The sequence below is a fragment of the Serinus canaria genome, chromosome 3, assembly GCF_022539315.1.
Source record: "Serinus canaria isolate serCan28SL12 chromosome 3, serCan2020, whole genome shotgun sequence".
NCBI classification, from domain to species: Eukaryota; Metazoa; Chordata; class Aves; order Passeriformes; family Fringillidae; genus Serinus; species Serinus canaria.
The window spans coordinates 50,455,579-50,480,980 of NC_066316.1; the positions used below are offsets into that span (position 1 = coordinate 50,455,579).

General features: G+C 35.7%; 1 protein-coding gene across 11 annotated transcripts in view; it reads right to left on the minus strand.

The window, feature by feature from the left end:
• Positions 1-1,383: 1,383 nt before the first annotated feature.
• Positions 1,384-25,402, minus strand: part of REPS1 (RALBP1 associated Eps domain containing 1) — a 63,860-nt gene continuing 39,841 nt past the window's right edge. The window contains exons 9-20 of one of the 11 annotated variants that reach the window (XM_030236298.2): positions 24,027-24,166; positions 19,310-19,390; positions 16,267-16,354; positions 15,359-15,460; positions 13,109-13,181; positions 10,733-10,851; positions 9,925-9,989; positions 8,701-8,886; positions 7,346-7,441; positions 6,642-6,747; positions 5,836-5,941; positions 1,384-4,767 (exon numbers count right to left, since the gene is read on the minus strand). In XM_030236298.2, the coding sequence (XP_030092158.1) occupies positions 5,862-5,941; positions 6,642-6,747; positions 7,346-7,441; positions 8,701-8,886; positions 9,925-9,989; positions 10,733-10,851; positions 13,109-13,181; positions 15,359-15,460; positions 16,267-16,354; positions 19,310-19,390; positions 24,027-24,166 (1,136 nt within the window). In that variant the 3' untranslated portion in view covers positions 1,384-4,767; positions 5,836-5,861. Of the gene's footprint in view, positions 4,768-5,835; positions 5,942-6,598; positions 6,748-7,345; positions 7,442-8,700; positions 8,887-9,924; positions 9,990-10,732; positions 10,852-13,108; positions 13,182-15,358; positions 15,461-16,266; positions 16,355-19,309; positions 19,391-24,026; positions 24,167-25,402 lie in introns of all 11 variants that reach the window. The other 10 variants (XM_030236293.2, XM_030236292.2, XM_009092801.4 and 7 more) reach the window with 10 other exon arrangements.

The window sequence follows — 25,402 nt, forward strand, 5'->3', positions numbered from 1 at the left end:
CATCAGACCTCTGAGGTTAAGTGGCAGCAAGCAAGAGGCACCACCTCAGCTCTAAGGGATACACCAAAGAGTGTACGTGCACTGCAGAGTATGATGTAGCGGGAAACAGTACAGCCACACATGGTTTAACAGCAGTATTGCCAAAATTTGGGTTTCCATCAACATACCACTGAATGTCAGCTTAAATTGCTTTTACTATTTATGATGTTTTGTTAATTTCATAGGCCTCTCATTAACAAGACAAGTCAAAACTAGTAATTTTAGCTGCTTACAGATATTGATTCGTTTAATCTGGAAGAGTGAAAGTGTCAACAATATATTCTACCAGAGATGAAACAGAATTCAGCTCGCTTTCTGTAACCCAGTATGCTGGTGAAGTGTGATAAACAGTACTAAGAGTCTTCTTAAGGCTTTGGATTTAAGCTGTGAAATCACAAACTTCATATTTCATAGAGTCACAATACCAAATTTTTTAGCATTATAACTAAGCAAAGGCTGTTTTGGACAATAATTTAAATGCAAAACATTGAATAACTATAGACCAGTAGGTTGGAAAAAAATACTGTGAAATCACTTTGAAACACACTAACAGTGTACAACCAGGTACAACTAGTGTACAATCAGTATATGCTTTATGTACAAATCATGTACAATCTATCTTTAAAACAGAAACTGCACCTTTAAGATCCACTTTTCCAATTCAAAGAAATATTACTGAAAGGAAATTACACAGTATTCAACTTCCCCCCTCCATGTCCCCCAAAAAAAGCAATTAATTCAAAGACTCCTGTGAAGTTTATATTTTGCTTGTGAACTATTAAGACAACCCTATATTGTCTCATATGGTTATTGGTATGTAGTCATTATTGACATCTTTCCTGTACAATCCCTAGTTTGTTGTTAAGACTATTAAGAGAACATAGCATTTAACTTCTTTTTGTTATTAGATAATAAAATCCTTGGTTTTCCTCTAGACACCTGTATGATGAAAGATTGGTACATCAATATACATGGCAAGACAAGCATGCTGCATAAGCATGCAAATATATTCAAAATAAACAAGTTATTTTTTCATCTTCCCCAAAGAGTAAGAGCTGCATTGTTATCACTCACTTAGAAGTAATGTGCTTTTGCAACACATTACAATTTCATGAAACTAGATTCCACAGAAACTAAGACTAGAATGAGCTGGAGTCAGGAGACAACAATTTACTATTTTTTACCATTTTAGGAAAAAGTGATTAAGGCTAAGCCACCCATAAAGTGACATTTAGAGACAAACTGCACAGCTGAAACCAGAAGAGTAATTCTCAACTCTGCCCTAAATGTAGAGAAACACAGCACACCCCATCCATAAGGGACAGAGACATGTCACACAAGAAATAATGCTGCAAATTTATTTTCTTTAGTTTGAAGTTTTTATAACCTCAACTTTGTTTTTCCCACATAAGACATTTTCAGTAATATGAGATCATCTAGTTCATCACAATTGCAAGGAAAATGAGGTGCATGTGAAGTACAAAAAAATTTGGAAATACTCGCTTACATTGGATAGACTTAGAATACTGCTCAAAACAAAGAAGCTTTTCAGCTTTTTACCTTTGCATTTTGGAAATCTTCTCTGCAGTCCTAAGATAGGCAATGAACAGAGAAAAAAGCAACTCCAAAGCAGGTGGAATGAAGAAAGAGGCACATTGTTAGGAGACACAAAAGAAGCACAAATGAGAAGAGACACTCTTCCAATGACAAAGTCCAGAGAAAAACATTCCCCAGGTGTTTCAGAAAGGCCTGCTGCTGTCCATCCATCCCAGCTGGGAACATGAATCACACTCCATACTATTTAGTAGTCTACGTTTATACTTGCAATAGAGAGAGCACCTCTTTTGTACTGTACATAATTCCTTGCCCCAAAGAGCTTACAATCTAAGTTCATACAAAAGAATGCATCAAGTAGCTGGATCAAGATCAAAGAAATGGGAAAGACAAGGAGATAATTTTATAAGGGATTAAAGTTGGGTTACATTACTAAATGAGGTAACTTCTGAACATCATTGGCAGTGATGTTCTTAAGACATTAAGTAGTTTTTCAGTTAGGTCTTCTGATCATGAAAAACTGGTTTAAAATGTACAGAATGATGCATTAAAAGTAATCCACAAAAATTCTTAAAAATAGACTTGTTGGCAAGACACAAAAAGGTTCAGATTGCCAAAGGTCTTCACTTGAGACACTAACTTGTCATTCTCTTAGGAAGATATGGATGTTAGAGAAATTCATATGTACATGTAACATTTGAATGTAAAAGGCTTTTTACATTTAAGCTTAAAATGTTAAATTCTGATTTAAGAATCCTGTTGCTATACACAGGCTTAATACTTAAATATTAATATGAAAATAGTGCTATTTTAAAAATGTATTTTAAACTTTAAAATAAACTATGGACAAGATACAGTTGGTTCAGAAGATCAACATTCTTTAACTGCAGTGACTCCTCTTCCAACTTTTAAAAAAGGGAAAAACTTTTTCCCACTCTGTTCCTCCTACTTGTCAGTTATAACACAAGTGATCAGTCCATCAACTTTAAAGTTTTACTTTACTTTGGTGGGGGGTAATTTGTTTTGCTGGATTTTTCTTCACATTTCCCTATTCATATATAGTTTTCTTAAGTCAAAGCCTTGCACTTTAAATAATATTTATATATCACCTTTGTGACCATTTAGCTACCATTTCTTAATCCCTTTACATGCAAACCGAAATTACATTTCATGCAACTATGACATCCTTTCATACCAGAGAATTTTGCTTTAGATTATATACATAAACCATCTGCAACACTTCCATGACATTTGAAAAAGTTATAGTAGTAAAAATTCACCATAATTATTCAGTCTGTTCATGATAACCAAAAAGAGAAATACTTATTTTTCACCGTAACAGCATAACCAGTGGTAAATCTGACTTGACCTATCCTTTTGGAAGGGAAGCAGATGTTAAGAGAATTTCATTTATGCACAGAAGTGAGACAGTGATGTTATGGACTGCTAACAGATGATGATTTATCTTTTAATTTTTAAAGGAATTTTCGAGGAAATCAAACCTGATATTAAGCCTAAAGAACTATAAATATATTTGACCCAAGTCAATACTAACATTCACTTCTTAGAAATTACATTAGTATTAAATTTGCTTACAGGAGGATACAAAAGGAGTATAGCCACAGATTACCAAGAGAATCACTTCTGATCAACAGCTAAAAATGAAGGAGGAAAATGGCCAAAAGATTACAATCAATCACTTCTTGTACATGCCACAAAATTACAAGAAATTACCTGCAGACCTGTAATAAAACCCTCCCCCTTATTTGAATGAGTTTCAATTCCCAGGTAAAGATGAATCAACAAAATTAAAATATTGTGCTGTTTTATTGGTGTAAAAATCACACAATTGCTAGTTCTGATTCTGCAGAGATACATCCATGCAGTTAAACATCTATGATCCCACAGCCAGAAGAAGCCATTAAATAGAATATCTGCTGTTAGTCAGCAATTAATGCAAATTTACATATGAGATCAAAATGTGTGTATCGTACAATATACAACAAATCCTAATACAGTACATCAACCTGAAGAGCAAGATACACTCGAGGAACTCTGTTAATAGTGAAGCCTGTCTATATGCCAGAGAAGTAAGGCCTGGAAACAAGATGACAGAAGGTACCCCAGAATTCCTAAGAAGCAAAACTGTTCATTTTTTGTTTAATATTTCTTTTTGCTGGGAATTAAAAGTTTATAGAGGCATTGACACATTACTTGACAATACAATTTGTTATAATGAAGACTGGTGGATGTGATCTGCTAATATTAAAAGGTAATGTGTGAGACATGCAATTACAGGTGGTGCTTAGATAATGTGCAATTAATGTTTGGGACCTACACCCAACTCTTTTCACGAAAGGGAGAACTAAAAAAGACCTGTTTGACAGACTATCAATTGTGCCATAAATGCTTCTACGCATGTGGCTGAATCAGGATCATGAATTGGTAAAATGTGAACACCTGGCAATCTGTGGTTACATACTCTGTAATGTATGCAACAAAAATCACAAAATCCAATCCAGTTGATATGGCAAACAGCCTGCAAGAACTCTTCCAACCTGAGTAAGCTGGGGAATTGCAAGGAGGCAGGCTTTCTAGAATCGTGAACAATTTCCAATTGTGAAAGGCAGCTTGGGAAGTAACATTGGCTGATGACAGATTAGTAGTTTCTCTCTTTTCTGGCACAATAAAATAAATGCCATAGTGAATGAAGAGTTTATGTGCTTAAAGGTTAAAATCAACTGATTAGCAACCCTCTTCTGCAAAGATGTTTCAACAGGAAAAAAAAAAACCTACAAAAAAATTCCAGTTGGCAATTTTGGTGATAAACTCTGCAAACTCGAGTCCAACAAAGATCACGGATGCCCACAGAGAAAGATGTGAGAGGCAGTGTCACATTCAAGGAAAAAGTAGTTTGTTTGTTTTTTTTTCTCTCTGTACTGAAATTAAAATATTTAAAATACAAAAGTGAACAAATTGACAAAACAGAACCACAACATTTAATGTAGAATAGAGTGCATTGAGCTAGATGCATGGATATTTAAATAGGCCTTAAAACCAATACCCCTTTCAAAATTAGTAAATTCACAGTTAACGGCAGTAGGCTTAGAGGTGAGAGAAGGGTCGAAGTTGTTCCAGTTGGACTTCCAGGGAGATTCTCTCTTCAAGAACATCCTACAAAAGAAGGATTTGCTACTGACAGTCCACAGAGAACAAGTACTGAAAATTTCCTCATGCAATTAAAATCTGCTTCAGTTTGAAAACTAATTTATATTCTAGACTCTTGGTAACTCCTGCTAGACACTGAATAGAAGATGGCCTGGCTGGTAATTACTTATCATTGGAAAGTAATGTACTTTGCTTCAAGGTGATGCCAAGTATTTTTTCCTTTCTTTCAAATCACCCAAACCCGAATTTGCAACCAGATCCAAACCCAATTATAATATTTGCAAATGAAGTCTAAAATGTTAAGGGGGTAAGCTCTCACCTGAATTAAGAGTTTTGGAAAACTCACAGTTTTTGTCCCCAGTTTTTCCTCCTATGTGACTTTTGTGTACATTGACTCTCATGAACAGTAACAAGTGAAATTCAGGCTTAAGTTTTTAAAATCACCAAACTTCCATTCAAGACAGTATCTTATTAATTCATGTTTTCATTTAAGATAATTTTAAAAATTATCTCCATAGTTAAAATTAGGTATCTTAGGTAAGAAAGATGGCAGGCGAAAGACATTAAGCTGATCCCTATAGATAGCTCCAAAACAATGATAGCTGACCTAGATAAACAAATTACTATTGTTGTGCTAATTATTAAACAGCAAGTTTTGTATTTCAGATTATTGTATTAGTTTAAAAATATTTATAATTTATAATTTTATAAAAACTTTAAGGCTTGCTTTTTCCTTCAGAAGAACACAAACCACTTCAGCTGCTCTTCTCAGTACTACTTTCAAAGTCGTGATGATGACAATAGGTAACCTAGTATTGATAACGTGAGGTAAAATTTTAGTGTAGCTAAAAGCAAATCAATACATTGCAAAATATATGTTGTAGCAGCAAAAGTGTGATTTGTAATTCCACAAAGCTTGTCACAAATAGGTATATTTTATGATCTACAAAAATAGCTAAATATTTCATATCAGTATCATTTATCAGTGGATTGCAGAGATGCCTGTTACTGTGCATCACTACCATCTAGCTCTCGGAAGCTCTTCTCTTACACAGACAAAGACTAAGGAATTACCTTTAGCTGCTGCTGTAGTTCACTGTTCAATCTGGCCAAAACAGTGTTGGTTTCCTTGTTACGTCTGATTGATGCCTGAATTGCCTTCTTGTCTTTCCCCACTGATCTGAGAAGGTATCAGAAGTACTGTAATAAGTAATTTTGCCACTTAGCTGAAGATCTCACTTATAGTCCCCCTTCTTTAAGTGAGCGGAATCCTCTTTTCAAAATTCTTTTACTTGTTATACTGTTACACGTTCCCGCTTCTGTCTGGCTTGGTTAACCACGTTTGTTTGCATGGAAACACAGATATGTTTTATATATGCACACAGAGTTGCTTTCAATCAAAGAGCACACAGCGCATTTTAAAAACTTGTCATTATCAACTTTCTGAAGGCCCAACACAGCAAACCACATTCATTACCTCCAAGTGACTACTGCAATAGACTCTTTTCATGCTAGGACACACAAACTGCACATTTTGGACTGTTCATAGCAACCATTTAAAATTAAACGCTACATCTTAAAACTTCCACCACTTATTTCCAACATACTTGCAGAAGTTAAAAAGAGTTCACACTCCAAAATTCAAAATCTCTTAAAAGTCTCCCAGTAGTAGCAGCTTTGGGATGACCATCTTTAAAAACCAAAAACTCCTTAAATCATTGAAATAATCTAAATTAAACACACTGAAATTGTTTGCAACTCCTGGAACAGAAAGTGTGTATGCTGTTTAAATGTAAACTTTCCAGTAACAGATGTATTTATATACTTCTTGGGTTACCTAGGAATAGATGGCTGTGAAGCAAGAACAGCAGCTATGACACCTGTTTTCTGTGTATGTTCCTCAGCTTCAGGTCTTAGCTCATCTTCTGATTTTAATCTTCTACGAATAGGCTTCGGTGGTGGAGCAAGTGGGGTAGTGCCTTTACCCTGAAGAAGAAAACACAGCCTATTAATTCTCTGAAACTACATTTTATTTAGATTATAACCTGGTAGCTTGAGTTTCATATTCAGTTGCTGAGGTAATTGAATTTACAACCCATCAAGTATTTTCTGATGGACATCTAGTTGCATTCTCATTTGGTCTGGAAAAAACCTAAACTACTAAATCCTACCAGATGGTAAAATGCTAGTAAATTGCTTCACACTGACAAAGAAGTGTGCAAGCAGAAACAGAACAGTACAACTGAGTACTGTAAATACACAGCAACGCAGAGCACACTTTCCCCCCAGTAATTATATGTCTGTAATCAAATAAAAAGCTACTGTTAATCAAGTTCTGCACTAAACATTTTGATCTGTTTCAAAAATTTGAAAAGTTACAAGTATCTTTTCTGCTGTCTCAAGAATAAATCTAATCATCATCATCCGCTGCAAAAATTCACCACACACATGCCTATTTGAAGCACCTATTGGGCTTAGAAAACTGGGTTCAAGTGGACATATATAAAGCTGCTGTTGCAAATCAAAACAAACATTTAATTTAATATATATCAGAAAACTGTGCTTTGTTTGGTACTTTGCATACCGCACTACTGGGGACATTTGCAGGTGCTTTGTCTTCAGCTCTTCCATCTGCTTTGGCAACTCTAAGAGAACTTGCAGAATCAGAGGGCTTTTCAACCTAAAGGATAGAAACTGTATTTAGAGATCTACTTCTTAACATATACTTCATTTGGCAACAGTTGGAATAAAAACAAGTATGCTGTGTTCTGATACATGAATACAGTTAACAGCTAAAATTCTAGTTCAATTCTCATTCAGAAACACAAGCCCGATGTCATGAGGCACAAAAGAGGCTGTGGCCTGATCACAAACTGCTATAGCTGTTTCTGCTATTACAGTGCCACTATTATCTATTTGTCACTGCCAAAGGTTAATCCCTCCAATGGAACACAATGTGACTGTTCCACATCCACCTCAATGCAAAACAATCAGCAAGCTTAACTTAAGCAGTTTGCAGTGGCAGCTTAAGCTAGCATAGCTGGTTTTGCAATGAGGTACTTGGAGAGTGCTCAAATGGGGCTATGTCACTGACCTTCCTGAACAAGTGAAGCAAGATCACGCTGCTGACAGCTGGGAGAGCTTTAAAACACCACAGGGACTTCTGCAAGAGAGGATGCAGAAGCATCCCAGAGAACTTACAATCTGCATAAAAGCTACAAATTATCAAAGGAGAACATGTAGTAGTTTTTGCAATAGCAGCTAGCAATGACATTAATACTAATGCTTCCAAACTTTCATGTCCTATGTCTGTAGTAGGAAACAAGTTTTTGTAAACATCTTTAATGATAGAAGGATGCCAGATCTCTATTCACTTTAGCTGTTTGTCCAATGACTTTGAAGAAAAGCAAATGAATGGAATTTTAGCAGATGTTTACAATACATGGCAGTATGACAGTCATCTCCTTCATTAAGGCATGTCTTTTTTAAGACATTATTTAAAAATTACCAGCAAGTCATTTGGAAGACTGGCAAGAATGAGCAGAAGAAAGGTTTTACCTATGCTAAGCTCAAATTATGTGTATTACCAACACAATTATGTTTGTGCCCATGCATACTAATAAGCAAAAAAATCTTTTAAATTACAATCAAGAGCTGAGACGAAAAGAATTCCTTCTAGGAATTTAGCAATTACTGCCAAATTTGGCAGGAATTTGGCAATTCCTGCCTACGTGTTTGGCAATTACTAAATAAGTGTAGCAGTGTGTGCAATGTAATTGCTTCCTAGCAATGGATTGAGACATCATAAAAAACCAAAACAGAACAAAAAACCCAACAAACAACACACCACTGACAGAGAACAGCAGAAACAGGTTTTAACAGAGTCTCGTAATTGTTGGTGGTATTAAAGCAATCAATCAGATCTTCCTTTCTACCCACCTGCAAGGCTTCTGAGTGCGTTTCAATTTCATCTTCTTCCTCTTTGTTTACACCTGAAACAGCAAATGCCTCAAACTGGCTGAAGTCTGCAAAATTTGGCTGTTCTGGTATTTGTTGAGGTGAGGTACTGCTATGAGCTATTAGGCCATCAGCATCCACTGAGCGATGCACATGAGGACCTGTGCCCTGCAATAAAACAACAAAAATATTTAGGGACAGAATATTAAGGATTATTTGCCTTTTTAGGGGGCAAAAATTTATGTACTACCAGTAGGACAACATGCATCTCAGGCAAGATATGCATGAAGAAATACTTAAGAGAAAGGAAGTTCAGATATGCTATTATCCAGGAAATAAGACCAAAGAGAGATGTGATCTAGGACTAGCTAGACTCATTCAACAATAGATGTTTCTGCTGTGACAGAGCCATTTGGCCTCTGGGGGCTTGATACAGACTTTTAGTCTAGTTTCATAGTGCTTATGTTGTGGAACATGTCTGTTCTTGTACACTCCCTTCATCCCTTCAGATAATTTCTGAATCCTTGTAAATGATTTCTGAATCACTGACTGATTTCAATTGCTGGTAACTCAGATGCTAACAAGTAGCTGCTGGTAAGAAACAACTGAAAAGCCATTTTATCTGTCCCATGTCAGATCTGCACAGCAGTTGAAGGATTCAGCTGGCTAAGACAAAGAAAAAACCTTTTCAAGATTTGCTTTCTACCAAATCAGCTGATATAATTTAGACTGCAACTGCAAAGATCACCAAGTCTGTGACAAGTGAAGAAGTGGAATCCCTCCTTTTAGGGGCAGGCATATTACATAAAGGTCTACCCTGTGCCAGACAAATGGAAGATAAACCTTTATTTTGCAAAACTTTGGAAAATGGCTCTCGCAGTCTTTATTACAGCCTATGCACTATGCAGGAATAGACAATGAAGTGTGAAAGGATAACTTTTCTCTCTTTCCCACAATTCAGACCTCCAGAACCACTCATTCCTCCCCAATATCTACCTTAATCCCTACCCATAGTTCCACTAGAAGCATTTTTTTATTTAGGAAATACTAACATTTGGCTGTAAGTCTAGGTTTGGCCATCACTCACATCCTGGTGCTTTCAAAAATATATCAAGCAATGATACTCATTCAAGAGATATATTAAAACTCAAGTTACATAAAAATAATGTACCAAGTTAGAATATGATTTTTCAGTAGTGACATCACCTGTGAAGGCTGTGGTCTTGGAGGCACTGCAGGCGGATAGGCAACAACTCCAGCCTGTTGCTGTCCTGTAAAAGATGCACCACATTTGGCCAAGATTGTTACTTTGTACATGACAGTGCTATCAAATTTTCTTATCTGTCAACATGAAGAAATATTGCATTGTGCCTCATATTTGCTACTCGTCATATTTGGGCTCATAATTGCAACATCACTGCCTTTCAAACTGGCAAACAGACAAAAGCAGGATTAATCAGAACACGGATCTTGTCACAGACATGGTCACACTCTTCTGGTTTTAGGATCTAAGTCTTTGGGATTTTTTACCCTCAATACAAGTTCTTAGTATTTTCTGAATTTAAAAGTACTGACAAGTCAGAAGTCCAAAAAAAGTCCTTAAGCAGAGCAGCAGAAGTGACTTTAATAATTTCCTCTGAAGTCAAATATAAATACTCATCTTTAATACATGCAATTCAAAAACACTCCCCTTGAAAACTTACTGGCAGATGCAATTGGTTGGATGTGGGTATACAAACCAGAATATTCTTTCCTGACTGTTTCCCACATTCATCCAAAAAACTACAAAGCCAGAATTCAGAATTGACTTTTAAATTAGCTACTTAAGTAAAGTGCAATATAAATTTTAATACACAAAATACAGTAAGGATGACAACATTTGCAACTGTTTTTATACAGAAGTGGTGCTTTAAAAACCAATATTCTAAATCATTCCTCACAGAAAAAAGCATTGTCTGCTTTCAGGAATACATGTGCTGGAAAATAATATACATTCAGAACACAGCATATCTACCTGGGGTAACTGAAAAGGATCTGTTCATATCTAAAGATGACGACCGAGAATGAGAAGCATGAGGCCTTGGAGGGGGTGGTGGTGGTGCAGTGTTATCTGGAGATGTTCCTGAATGTGATCTGCAAAATACATAAGCTTCTGTAGTGATTTTATGTGGCTACAACAGAACTAAAAATCCAAAGTTCTTCAAAGCATGCAATTAAAAAACCAAGTTTGACAGAGGTAAAAACCCCTGATTGCCATTGATTTTCAAAATTGCCAAATTAGTTCTAAACTTCCAGTATTCTTTGATTTTACAACTGCTTTTGTATTTCCATTTACTTAAATATCATTTATTCAAATTATTCTTATATTATCACATGCAATTTATCTTTGGGAAACCAACAGCTTGATGCATATCCCAAACAATGACAGCTCAGGAACAGAGAATGCTAAATATGCTAATTCCATCCAGATGATAGTCAGGTTAACTTTTAAGATGTAGTCAACATCCTGTTTATGTTAAATGAGGTAAGTGCAATTTCATTAAAGAATATTGGGTTTCTGTTGGACCTGCCTCCATGTATATCAAGCTCAAGAAGGATCTCAGTGTATGAGACAGCAATTTAATTCTCCGCCTGAAATTTTTCAAATCTATACACATGACAGAATCTTCAGAAATTTTGACTCATTCTTAGGTAGGTTCACCATCTAGTGGATATCTGCTGCAAATTCATGGAGAACACATGCAGAAAGGATAGAAGGATAAATTACTGCAATAAGTGCCATTTAAGTGGGATTTATTGTAGATAGAATTTTTGTACAACTTTCTTTTAAAATCAGTTTGCAGAAGCTTCCTAACTTGTCTAATTTGAACAAGACAGATTTATTGATTCACTGGCCTGAATACAGCTGCTTTTTTATTCAACTCAGCATAAAATCTTTTCTATGACTGATGTCTGCAACATTCTTCTCCAACTATTGTAAAATGTAAACTTGGAGAGGTAAAGGGGACCCCAGTTCACACAAAACTTGGAATTCCTGAATGTTTAAGTCCAGATACAAAGCTGAGTTATCCCAACAGAAAAGTTTATTTTTTGAATATATTCTCTATGGCAATGCTTCTGTAATACTGTGTAACTCTCCAGTTGATGAAACTAAAATCTAATTATACTGACTCCTTGGGTCATCCCTCTAGCTAGTACAATAAAAAAAAAACACAAGCAGAATTAAAAATGGGTTTAAAATTGGTTTAAGGAGAATTCCAAAGTATCATTATCTGACACTTGTCAGTTTTTGCTATGTGAAAACACTAAAAAAGTAGTCTTGACTAATGGTAGGATTAAGTACAATGTCATCTCCATACAAAATTGCAATTGGTAGAAGCCAATGGAAGAAGTAAAAGAGTAAGTGGGACAACAATTTTCCTGTGTGCATACTGCCACAACTACCAGGTCAGGACAGAAGCTCCCTGTGCCATAATGTGGGAACTCATCAGAAAGCTTCACTCATCTACACAAGTTCAGCAAGAGAATCTCATCTGAGGTCAAAGAGTGAAAGAACACGTTGAAACCATCATGTTGATAGTGCAAAAACATACATAGAAGCATGACAGAGTCACATTTTCCATTAAGTAACAATGCAGGAAAGAATCTTTCAAGTTGCTGTACTGACAGGCAAATGGAAATCTTTGCTATTGAAGTCACCCTAATTATTTTTGTTTTGAAACTTACCTCTGAAACTGAATGTAAGATAGTTAATGGTGCAGCTGGTTTTAATCCTATTCAGGCAGATTTAGTGAGAACAACTAGCACCAGCTAGTACAGCACATTCTCTTATGTGAAATGATGCAGTTGTTGATTTTGTGCCTGCACAGCTTTCTCCAAATCCTCAGTTTACACTGGGCCTACGGCTGCACTTTTTAAGTTCATTATTACAAGAGATGGAGTTACTGCCATAGTATTCCTAATGTGTGCTTAATTCTTCTTTTAGGCTATAGCATCATAAGGTTCTTCTCCAATAATGCCTAAATAGGCAGTTTTAAAAATACAAAAAATTGGTTTCAAGTAACAGCATGGTCTCACATGCTTACATTCCTTTAAGGGGTAAGTATTAAGATTCTGACTGAATGTGGAGCTTCACATGGAGCACTTGACTGGCCAATCTCAAACACATATTTAGACAACTTTCCTTTTTTAATTTTCACTTTACACACTAATGAAAACAACATACATTGTTAATGCATTAGAAAACAGACTGTTTCCAGATTCCTGAGTGGTAAAGTTAGGAATCTGTTCTGCCACCATTTTATAAGCTAGCTGTCAAACAACCAGGAGCTGAGAACAGGCTTCTTTAAACACCTTTTACTTGTTTTTTTTCAGTTGCTACTCTACTGACCGTTGCCGCGTTACAGCATTTCCGATTTGCTCCGCATCTGAAGTGTAGGAGTCCGAACTGCTGTAACCATCTGCTGGGAAAAGAAAGTACAATTTCATATTTGCTTTGCATCATTAGCATACCCTAACACACAGAAGTAACCAGTAATTTCAAATATCCAATTTCTTTTGATACAAAAAAGGTGTATGTACTTGTATTGCTTCCCTGTAAGGTATCATCTGGTCAGGATTCAAAATCCTCAAGTCTGAATAATTGAAGGACGCAATACAAGCCAACTCCACTCACCCAACACTATCAGTTGTTAGCTACTAGTGGCATGTACTGAGAATAAACAATGACAGTAATGCTGTATTTAAAATACAAACCCTAAGTTTTACAAACAGTATTTTTTAAATACTTGGCATTCCATCACTTAAACAATCTAGTGAATAAGAGTAAGGGACATCCAAGGAAAAAAATAAACAAGGGGTAGAACATGCCTGATTTTAGAAGTGCTGAAGGACTTAGAAACCTCAGAAATCAGAAAAAGGAAAGGGTATGTACAGAACACAGATTAATGCAGTTGCTTTGCTACTACTGTAACTTCTGTACCTCCAAGTCTGGTGGTCAACCTTATTTTGGACTAAATCTTTTCTAAAACTTTCAGCTTTTGATTAAGGAAACCTACAGAAATGAAACATGCTATTAAAGCATCACAGACAGATTCTCAAGGACACCCTTACCCTTAGAAGCTCTGCAAAGCTTGAGGGCTTTTTCCCCAGAAATGAGGAGCCACACAAAAATCACAAGATTTAAATGGAATGAATGTAGATAGAAAAATTGACCTCAGGATAATTTATCACAAGGGATTATTCTAGAGCACCAGGTAAATCAAAGTTTAAGGTGGAAGTCACTGGAGCAAAAGGACTCCGTTGATTTGTTACCAGTGAAGAGGAAAATTCTACTCAAAAACATCAAGATTTTTCTGAATTACCTGCTCTCAAAGGATTACTTTAACCTCTTAGGACACTGAAGCATTCAAAAGTAGTAAGACACATCAAAGAATATGTCCAGGCCACAGCTATGAGAATCCTTCAGAGATGACTCCTGATCAGCAAGGCACATTCTTACCTGTTACATTTTTTATACCTTTTCTCCTTAACACTGCAGGTACTACAGAGTGCTTATATCTTACACTGCAATGTGGTTTGGTTTATTTCACTATGTTCTTCCTCTCAGGGAAAAACACTCCATTAAAGATTAGGCTACACTCAGATAAGGAAAAGGGAGCACCAAAAGGCTCTTGAACTTAGATCCTGCATATAGCAGTAGTTCCACATGAAAAGATAATGTTTGCTCATTCTTTTGCATTAGAAAACTTCTAGTAAAAACAGAACTCTGCTTGAAAAGTAAAACTCAGACATGGTCAGGACACTGGTCAGAACAAAGAGTGCCACTAAAACAGAGCTCACGAGAAAAGCAAAACATATTGCAAGATGGTATTTTCTGAATTCCTCCTGTATTACAAACCAATCAAAATACTTCTGGTCTTAATAACGCAAAGGATTTAAAATAATGACTTCTTGAAACTTTATTTTTATTGAAGAAAGGCTCCTGACTTGAAGAAAACAAACAAAAAAGAATCTCAGAAAGACTCCAGAGATTCATTCAGGCAACATATAGTCTTGGACCTCTCTCAATAATAGACAAATGGACTAATCAAATCAACATAATGCAATGTGTTTTGGGCTTTGGGCACAGAAGATACTGGAAATTGAAAAGGCTGTTAGAAGGAAATAAACAGTTGAAAAGCTGCATTAAAAATGGATTGTAGAACTCTGTAGGATTTGCTTAGTAGCTAAACCAGATGAGAATTTCCTGGAAATGTGGGAACACATTTTCTCTCTTTAGAAAACATGGTACATGGTTTTGAGGAAGAACAATCAAATGCTACTTAGAGAATTCCACTTTATCTGCATGGAACTTTTCATTCTAGGATTAAAAGAGAAAACAGCAAGATGGAAAAGAGCTGACAAAAATGAATTTTCTTGAGCACATAGGGTAGGAAAACAACTCCACTGACATCACTAGAACTTTCTTAATTATTACTTCTAATACATACTTTATATCAGAAATGTTTCTGTTCTTAGGATAAGTTTATCTCCTTTTAGAGCTGCCACTATCCAGGCAGCTTTCATTCACTGAGGGATATATCAGATCTACATTTTGTGTAATGTAAGAAATGAGACCAGAGAGCACTTTGATACTTACTAACTGTATTTCCAGATGTAAATTTTACAGATGAACTAATTTTATTTTCTTCTGGGAGATCTGATGGTTTCACAAGTAGTGGACTAGTAGGGTTAGCATGATCTAGAGGGGGAAAAAAACCTAGATAAATGAACTTATTCAAACTAGCCTTTATTTCTGGCACCAAAGCTTTACACTGGTGTTCTGCCATTATCTAAAGTGCTGCACTCAAGACTAAAATTGGTGTATTTTAACTCAGAAATAACACTATTGCAATGTAAAACACCAATTTCTCAGCATTAAGAGCTGTGAATTTTCAGCTGTTTACAAGGCCAAGGAAATTTTAAAAGAAGTGTGCTGTCGATACTATTTATTCTCCTATGCTGAAGACTCTCTGTGAGTTCCATGACTTTAGGAAACACTGGCACACAACTACACAACTGAAAACTAAGACCCCCCCCATTCCTTTAAGAAAATTTATCAAACCACCTTGTTTATTATTGACCAGAGTAAAAAAAGGCCTGCCAATATTCTCAAATGCTTTCAAGTTTCAAAATAATAAATACAGTATTTCTGACCACAGAAGAACAAGCTTTATGAATGCAGGTTATGAACTCCATCTCCAGTTTCCTTCAGTATTTAACAAGGAAACCCAGACATTCACCAGCAGGTTCAAATCCAATCTTTATAATGATGCTGAACTACTCTCCAAGAAACATTCTGCTAGAGATGGTAAAATCCTCACTGTAGCAAATGGCCAATTCAAGCTCGGCACTTATCTGAACAGCAATTCTTAACTCAGTAATGATGCTCATTATAACTCCAGATTCATTCATCCTTGGTGAAGGAGAAAAGTAAGTAAATTCAAGGAAGTAAGACCAACTTTAACAGTATGAAACTTCCCAAATTAGCAAGAGAAAATGTCCTACCACTTCCAGTTCTTTTAAGCTCCATTTCCTGCATGTGGATTTTGCTTGGAGTCATTCTTATAGGAACTGGGTGTACAATTGCAGTGTCCTGTGGAAGAGATCACAGTTATGTTAACCTAGCTTAAATCACTCTTAAAACAGTCTCAACAGCATGTGCAGTATCAATTCTAAACCAAATTTCATAGATTTAGTTAATTTGCACAGTTCTAGGGAATTCAATATACCCAGAAAACCAAAGCTCTCTAAGCTGTAGTCTCTGTAATGTTAACTTAGCTACTTAAAAGGGCACTAGAATTTGTTTCTATAGATAACTGCAAGTAGACCTGAATTTTAGCAGCTTTCCACCATTTCTAGTATATCAGACATCTGGTACTTTGAGCACTTCTTAAATTTAAAAAAAAAATAATTTTAAACCTTGACTCCTCAGCTTCACTCATAATGCCTCAGAAAATAATGACCTCTCTAAACAGTATGAGTAATGCTCAGTGAAATAAATACTTTGTAGTAATTTCAGACATTTTCAGGAGTCTTTAAAATAGCAAAAATCTTCTAAATGCCAGTATAATAAGCTCTATGGAATACACCTCTAGACAGGCATTGGCCTTACACTTAGGCATTAGTCACTGAGACAAGGGCCTCTGCTTGAAGTACTTTATAGACAATCCTTTCCATTTAGTTTGAACACTGACTGCAGACAGCTTAAAAAAATAATCCCAAAACTCAGAAGCAGGCTAAAAATAGGGCCATGGCTGTCTTGAGTTTTTTTACTGTCATCCATACTTAGAATATGTGAATAGGTGGGCCAATGACCACACAAGAAGACCCCCAGATTATATTATAGTCTATCCTAGAAATAACAAGAAGTTTCAAAACTACCTTTGTATCAGAAATTTAACCTGTTCTGACTACTCAAGTAGATCAATTTCACTAGGTGTAATACATCTACACTGGTATTTTCTGAAACTATTTCAATTACATTCACTACCCTTGTTGCAAGCAAAACCACTTTCTAGTCACAGCTCAAACATTTTTGTTGCAGGAAGCTTTTAGGAATAGTTACCACTTAAAAATATACTGTTTTTTCTTCCCTCTGTAATGAGATTATCATGCAAAGATCACTTTTACTGTTGCTGCTTCAGACCTCTGCTGTACTCTAATTTGCAGCTGTACAGAAGTCATGCCTCAAACAGTTAAATGGATTTTATAGAATGCATTAATTTATGCATTAATTTACATCATTAACCTTATTTTACATAAAGCAACATGTTACCAACTTAGACTTACAAAAGGCATACTGTGCTCCCATACTAAGGGACAGATGCACTGTTTTACTCTTTCCACTTATGTTTTAGCTCCAAAGCAGATATTTTTCCAACTAAAAAAGATCTGGTCTGTGAATTTACTCTTTAGATAGTTATTAACAACTGCTCAAGAAAGCTGAATTTCTCTCCTCTGGGGAACCAGTTGTTCCATAAATCATTCCTATGCATCACTACTGAAACTGCTAAAAACACAACATCTGCCTTCAGCTAACTGATCATTTGTCATCATTTTTTTTTATTTTAATATTGAAAACAAAGACTCTAACCCCAAAGTCTGTTACCTAGCAAGTATCCAAGATGCTCACCATTCTTTTCTAAACTACAAGCATTTCAAGAAAAGAACTCAAGAATGTGATCGGCCGTAAAAAAATTTTGCTTTCACAGTGAATTTCTCTATATACATACAAACAAACGTGTACTCTATATAAGAGTTTTTCATATACCATCACTGCTCTACTTTTTAGATTATCAGCACATGAAAAAATTCAAACCTTAGGTTTCTGTCATCTGCTAATTATGTGTGAAAATAAATTACTGTCTTATTGCAGAAACAAGACAGTGATAGTCAAGCAATTATACACAGCAAGTACCAATTATGAACTAATTTACATAATGTTTACCTCCTTAAAACATAAAAATACAGTGTATTTAAAACAAAAACCATCTCAGATGAAAGAGGGCTGGTTTTTGCTTAAAATAGGACAATTTCATTTGCTTTGAATGTTTATTAAAGGTTAATTCTGAGCATGGGGAACAGTGCACTTTAAATTCTAGCTTTCAGCATCTGGAAACACTATTTCTACATGAACATCAGTGTTAACTTTGAGACTGGAGTGCTGATGTATTGAAAATCTATGCATATTTATGTATTCTATCTTTCCAGAAGTGACAGGTTTAATACTAAAACACGTTAAATGTGTTTTATGTGCACCTATTATATTGCTACACAATCAAATGGACACCAACACTGTAATTAATTAAATTAAAATGGACACTTGGTGCTAATTAAGTCAGTAAAAAAAGCAGGATGAAAGCAGCAGCTAAATACTGTATTTCTAATGCATTTCAGAACTGCTTTAATGTCACATGGTTTAAAGCTTAAAACCAGCAGAACTTGAAACACTGTAGTGTATTTCTGGCTCCCAGACATGGCAAGATATTTAACTACATAATCCTTCAGAGCACTCCTCACTGAGTAAAGCCTTAGAACACCACAGGTTTAGCTGGAGAGATACTAAAAGCCTTATTAATAAGTAACTAGGTAAAAACATTTGGAATATGAAATACCACACCCAATAAAGCCCTTTTTTTCATAGTAGTTGGCACTGTTGTTATGCAAATCAGGCTCTGCAACTCAAAAAAACCCCAAAACAACACCAAAGACAAAATCTACAACAGAACTTGTTTATCACAGGGAGTGGCCCTTGCATCAACTTGCACATTTTTTCAAAAAAACATAATGTTTAAATTCTTTGTGTATGACAGATTTTGACAGAAGTGTTGCATTAGGTCAAAATCAACAGGAAAAAGCATTCTTTGCAATCAGAGATTAAACATGAGCAGTACTAGAAAATTGATAATTGAAAATAAGCAAACAAGTTATTTGCCACCATTCCCCAAAAAGCAGTCCATGGATTCATGCATACCAGGTAAATACAATGAATGGAAATTCAGTGTTAATAAAATTAATTTCAAACAAGCAAGCTAAGTGATTGACTTACAGGATCAGCTGGTGCAATGTTAGAATCAAATTGGGTCAGAGTTTGTGAGCTTGAAGAGCGTTCGCTAAATGTCTCCCACTGCTGAACAGACAGAGGAGAGAAGTCAGCATGATGAGAAAGATGAGAGTAAAAGATCACTGAGGAGATTTAGCATAGTAGTTCAGAGGTTGCACTGGAAAGAACGATATTTGCACAGGAGAGTACTTCATTTGGGAAGCACACTAATATATATATTAAGGATTTCTATTTATCAGATTGTTGTAGAACCAAGTTTGTTATCTGTCAATATTAATCTTTATATTCACATATTATAATGAAGATACAGGTGCACAGGCAACCCAGAAGTACCTTCAGAGTTCACGCTTGCCAATGAACATCATACAAGTAAAAGAACTGGTTAAGCCGTTCATACAATTTAGAGATAAAAATCAGAGACACATTGTGTGCATTTGTAGTCATAAAATCCACAGAAAGGTTCCTCAGCTTTGTAGCTGCCAAGTTTCAAATCTATTTAGTAAATGCTGATTTTCTTACAAATCCCAGACAAATGAACATTGAGCAGAGTACTCCAATCACACCGCTTTAGCTTGCCAGTGCAACCCCCAAGAAGTGATTCTACGCTGTAAAAGAGCATTTCCACAAGTCTAAATCACTGACAAGGCAAAGAATTCAATCCAAACATACTGTTGATTGCTAAAGGCAAATAAGTCAATCTCTGAACAATTTTGTAAGATATGGGCATGCTGTATCAATACACAGCTGTCAAGAATCCTCGTGCAAACTGAGTCAAGTTATAGCCACAACTGGATCAACAAAGCATCAAAGTACATAAAATTAGTCTGCGATCTGGAAACCTGATTAAAAAAAAAAAAAATCACAACAAGAATGCTAAGCCTGCTACATTTTGGTAAAATAACAAATAAATATTAAGCAAGTTTCAAACACTACAAATACAAGTTTCAAAAATTAAAATCACAAAAGTTTTAGTGCTCAGAAAATTCAATAAAAATTATGTTTGTTATAGCTGTGGAAACAACTTGGGTGTTGGGCTCTATGACCCTTGTGGGTTCTTTCCAACTCAGAATCTTCTCTGTGTCATATTCTTGTCCCATCTCTATAGGTAAATCAATCTAAATGATCCCAGAAGACACAAGACAAACTATATGGTGTTAGCCAACCTAATCTTGTGTTCTCCTCGACACTGAACTATATTCGGTGAACAGCCTGTATGTGAACCAATTCTAACACAGTTATTTCAGAAATGACTTCTTAAGGAAATTCCTAAATAACTGTTTACAATCAGATGAAATGAAATTCAGAAAGATATTAACTAAACTTGTAATTGCTGTCATGTGTGGAAAAACTTCTTGAAGAGAAAGAGCTTTATCTCCTCCTAAAGTATTTCAAACTTTAAATGAGGGCAAACATTATGGAATTCTATACATATGGGGGGGGTATTTTTCTGGTTTTTGTTGTGGTTTTCTGTTGGTTTGAGGGTTTTGTTTGTTTGTATTTATTTTTAACACAAAACTACCCTCTTCATAGACAGAACCTAACAAAACCTTTTTAGTAAGGATTCCCAGCTGCTCTGTCCCTATTTAACACTCCCTGTATTAAACAGCTCAACTCTATGTCACTCCACCCCTTTGTAAAGAGGCAGCATTGCAAGTAGTTTGGAGCTCCACAAACCTGTTAGTGAGCCAGTTTTTGCTAAGTTAGAAATTTAACTGCCAAGTTCTGCCAGCCTCTCTCCTGATTTGGCCTCTTGCATTTGCACAGCTGCCCATTTTCATGAAACATATTAATATTTATCTTAGGTCTACCACCACCTTTTTAAACTTGATTTGGCCAGTGGCTTCCCAGTTACTAGTGAGACTGGCAAACAGACCACTTGATTTCAGAAATAGTGTTAATTGTTCCAAAAATTCCTTAGGGCATACAGCACTCATGTTACAGTTAAGATAAATGGTAAAATATTATTTGTTACAGATGGATGCTTAATCTCTCTTACCACCCTGCTCTGAAGCCAAACTACAGGTACCTTTATTACTTGTCCTTGGGCACCCTAGCTAGACACAGACAAACACCAACACCTGCTGAAGGAAATATGCTGCTGTGCTCCATCCTGAAATACTACCAGAACCCAGCTACTGCTAATTCCCCAGTTAACAGAGAGCTAAATATATTGAGAATCTACTGGACTGCATCTCAAACTTTGCAAAATTTGAAAGCATTGACAGGGTAAAAATCATGCTAGCTAAAGCTGAAGTATTTGTCCTGTCCAAGTGCAAAAATGTTTTTAAATTACTTTCAAAAGGTTAATTACTAGAAACTAAAACTCACAGCAACCTGAACCATTATGAATAGAACACCAAGATATTTGAAGCAAGGTGAAATTAAAAGCAAATTTCCCTATCTGTGTTAAAGCTAGTATGACAGCTGCATGACACTCGACAGTTTTCAACAAAACAATTGTAGTAGGTTTTTCTATTATTTTAAGCTTCAAAAACTAAGTGCTCAGCCTTGAGACTTGGATGGAAAAGACATGTGAAGTGAGAAAGAAGTGATGAGTGAAGAGATGAGAATGTGAAGCATGTAGTATATCCAAAGTTAGGCATATTTTTGCTCTTTATTCTGAAGTTTTAAACTGATGCCTTGGTCTATACTTGGGAGCCTCCAGTAAATGGGCCTGGCAACTGCATTCTATAAATCAACTATGAGCTAGAAAGAACAGAGTAACCAACAGCTCTGAGATGAACAGGATGAGACTGCCTGGAATGACAGAAAATACGAAGAGGCAGAGCTTTTACAAGCAATTCATTTGTTGATGACACTTATAAGAGGTTGAAAGAGGAAACAATTAGACTGGGGCCTGCAGCAATACCAGAAATTTTTTTCATAGAATTAAAACCTTGAGGACTTTGACCTGATTCATGCTGAAAAGAAAATGCCGAGAAGAAAGAAACATGCACAGCAACACATCTGAAAAATCAGAAATTCCTTTGGGTTAGAACAAAAAACTAAACATTTAGTTCAACTCTTATTTTAGTATAGTTAGTATCCAGTAGTATAGCTACTGTGAGAACTTTCACAAACCTCTTAAGCTATAGCAGACTTTCAAAAAGAAAATGCCACCTTATCTTATATGAATGGATAGTCAGTTTCATAAGTCAAGATTGTGGCTGACAAAATTGTAATTCACTTTGTTCCACTAGTGGAATTACCCTATTCAATGGGTTTGAGTCGCATTAGACACTGAAGGAATCTGTTCAATTATGATGCAGGTACCAAATGATTAGCTTATTAAATCTTTATTGAAAACACAAGGGAATGTGTCTGGGCAAATTTTAATAGAGATGCAGACATTTACAGCTCTTTAGCAACAACTGAATGAACCTGCTCCACCTCCCTCTTAAAACATAGCTTCCTACCAGCAGTCTGAATCTCTCTGTCAAATGGAACACATAGGAATCACTAAATAATTTCCAACATTTTTAATTTGGTAAGGATGTGACTATGAGGCTATCATTTGCCTTTACAAAGAACAGCAGACTTTATAAAATCCTTCCCTGCTGAGAAATGAAGGCAGTTTCCTCTGCTCCTAACTTTAATCCTAAAAATGTGCTTACTCTCTGCTTCATGCTGATTTTCCATTGGTTTGTCTAAATCTTTTAATATCAATTTTCTATTCACTTGAAGTCTAACGAAGAAAGAAAAAGAACCACAAAAAACTCTTTTAATAGAAGGCAATACTCAGCTACTGACAGAACTATCTTACATGTTAAAACAAATTTTCAATTCTTATTGAGTCCCAGATTATCAATAATAGTTTTCCAAAAATGATTTCATTATTTTTTCCCCTCTCATAATGAAAAGTAAGCCTACATCATCTCTTGTATGGCTACAGTCAGAAACTCATTTGGGGATCAGAAGTAGCCCTTAAAACATTGGTTTCTTCTAAGTCAGAGGCAAAAATGTTAAAAGCGAGTAACAAGAAAAATCTAGGAATCAATCCCTTACAGGCCTTTTAAGCAAAGGACATTTGTGGGGGAAAAAAAATATAAAAAATACTGCTTGCTAACTTCACTTTCAAATTTTGGCAAAATACAGCTCTACTGCAGAAGACTGCTTATATAGCAAATATATATGCTTAAGTACGATGAAGCAGAAGTACGTAAAAATTTAAGATTTAAATAAATTTAGCCAATGGCTGGCTTCAGATTCTACTCTGAATCTTTGCTTCTGAAAGAGGGTCATGACCTCTCTATTTTACTGGTGATATTTCAGGCTAAAATCACCTCCAGAAATAAGTCTCAATGTCCAGATCTGTTAGAAACTTATTCTGTAGTTTAGCCAAAGTGTCTGCTACAAAAAGTTCTTCAGAGGTAACAAAAAACTCCAACCAAAAACATGTCCTAAATGAAAAAATTAGGAGTTAACTCAGCTTTTCCAAAACATATTGTGAGATAAATTTTGTGATTAATATAAAGCTTAAATACCATTAATAACATTTTAAATATTATTTCCCAATAAGATAGAAAAACCAGAATGAAAACTTTTTTTTCTTTTGCATTTTAACACAGAACCTTCTTGTGTCTATTGTCCTGCTAACTGTTTCATGATTTGTGATCAGCAATTCACTTATGACAAATTATGGACACATACAAAATTTACTTATTGACTGGCAGTTAAACAACTCTTAGATAAAAGTGCTGACCTCACTGCTCTGATTCAATTCTGGCCAGGTCTGGTTTAGGGACGGCATTGATGGAGACTTGCTTGGAGGTGCTTCTGCTGGAGAGCCAGAGTAACCTACCTCACCAGTCTGTTCCCCAACTTCTGAAACGACAGGAATCACTATGAACAAAAATCATAAATTGCATTCAGTTTAGTTTTAGAAGAGTTGTTCACATCTCATGGAAACTGCAAAGTACCCTTCATTTTAATATTTTTCAAGCAAATACTTAGCAGCAGACAAAACCCAAAAAACCCAAGACGTCTCATTAAGTTAAATACTGTTAAAAACTGTTTATGAGGTACTACTCTTATTTTAAGGATGTTTCTGAAAATCAGACTTTGAAGATTACTCTGTACCATCCTATCCTCCCAGTACTTAGCCTTTAAGTAGCTTTTCCAGGTTTTCATTATATATAGAATAAAGTTTTTCTTACAGCATGAGAAAATAACTTCGCACTCGCATTCATTACATCATATCCTGCACTGAGCATTTCATCTTGCAGAATAAAATACTTCCATGCATGAAAGGTCAGAGCAAAACCAGGATCTCAATGCAAGCACAAAAAAATGACAACAGGTAAGAAAACCATTCCCCCTTAGATTAATCTCCAAATAATATTAGTTCCAAGCCTCCTTACTAAAACAGTGGTGTTTTCATTCCCATTTTGCAAACTGAGTGAGTCTAGCAGCTGTCACATTGCAACTGTCCTTTGGCACTGTGCAGTTTTCTTTTGAAGTAAATCTGAACAGCAGATCAAACATTCTGTCTAACACAGTAAAATCCTGCTTACAATGTCTCCTAGATATCAAAATGCAAGGTAAAGCCAGGCATTAAGACCCTCAAAAACCCCCTGAAAGTTCAGATTACAACTGTACAGTGCAACAGGAACAGTTGAAAAAGTGACTGATAAGTAGCGAGACATATTAGCATGATGTCAGTAGTCCACAGAACTAAAACAGCCAAAAAAACTGAAGACCAAAAAGAAATTAATTGTGCTACCTTGAGGTCAGATGCAACTGAAGTACTACTACCATGAAAAAAAACTACACACAGAAACCACTTAACTCCTCAGAGTTTCAAAGGTCATGTAAACTTCCTCTAAATAGCCAGACATGAGGCTGTTTCCATAATGTTTCCAAAATTATGCCCAGCACCTCGCATCCTGAATTATTTTCCTCTAGGTCAAGCAATAAAAATAGGTTACATTGAGGTGCCAATGTCACCAAGTAGTCAAGCACACATGCTGTGGTCATGGTAAACAAAGTAATATACTAAGTCCAAAATATACCAGTGGCAATATTTTGGAAATACATATTATATGTTAATTGCTCTGAAGTGTAATAAGAATAAAAAAA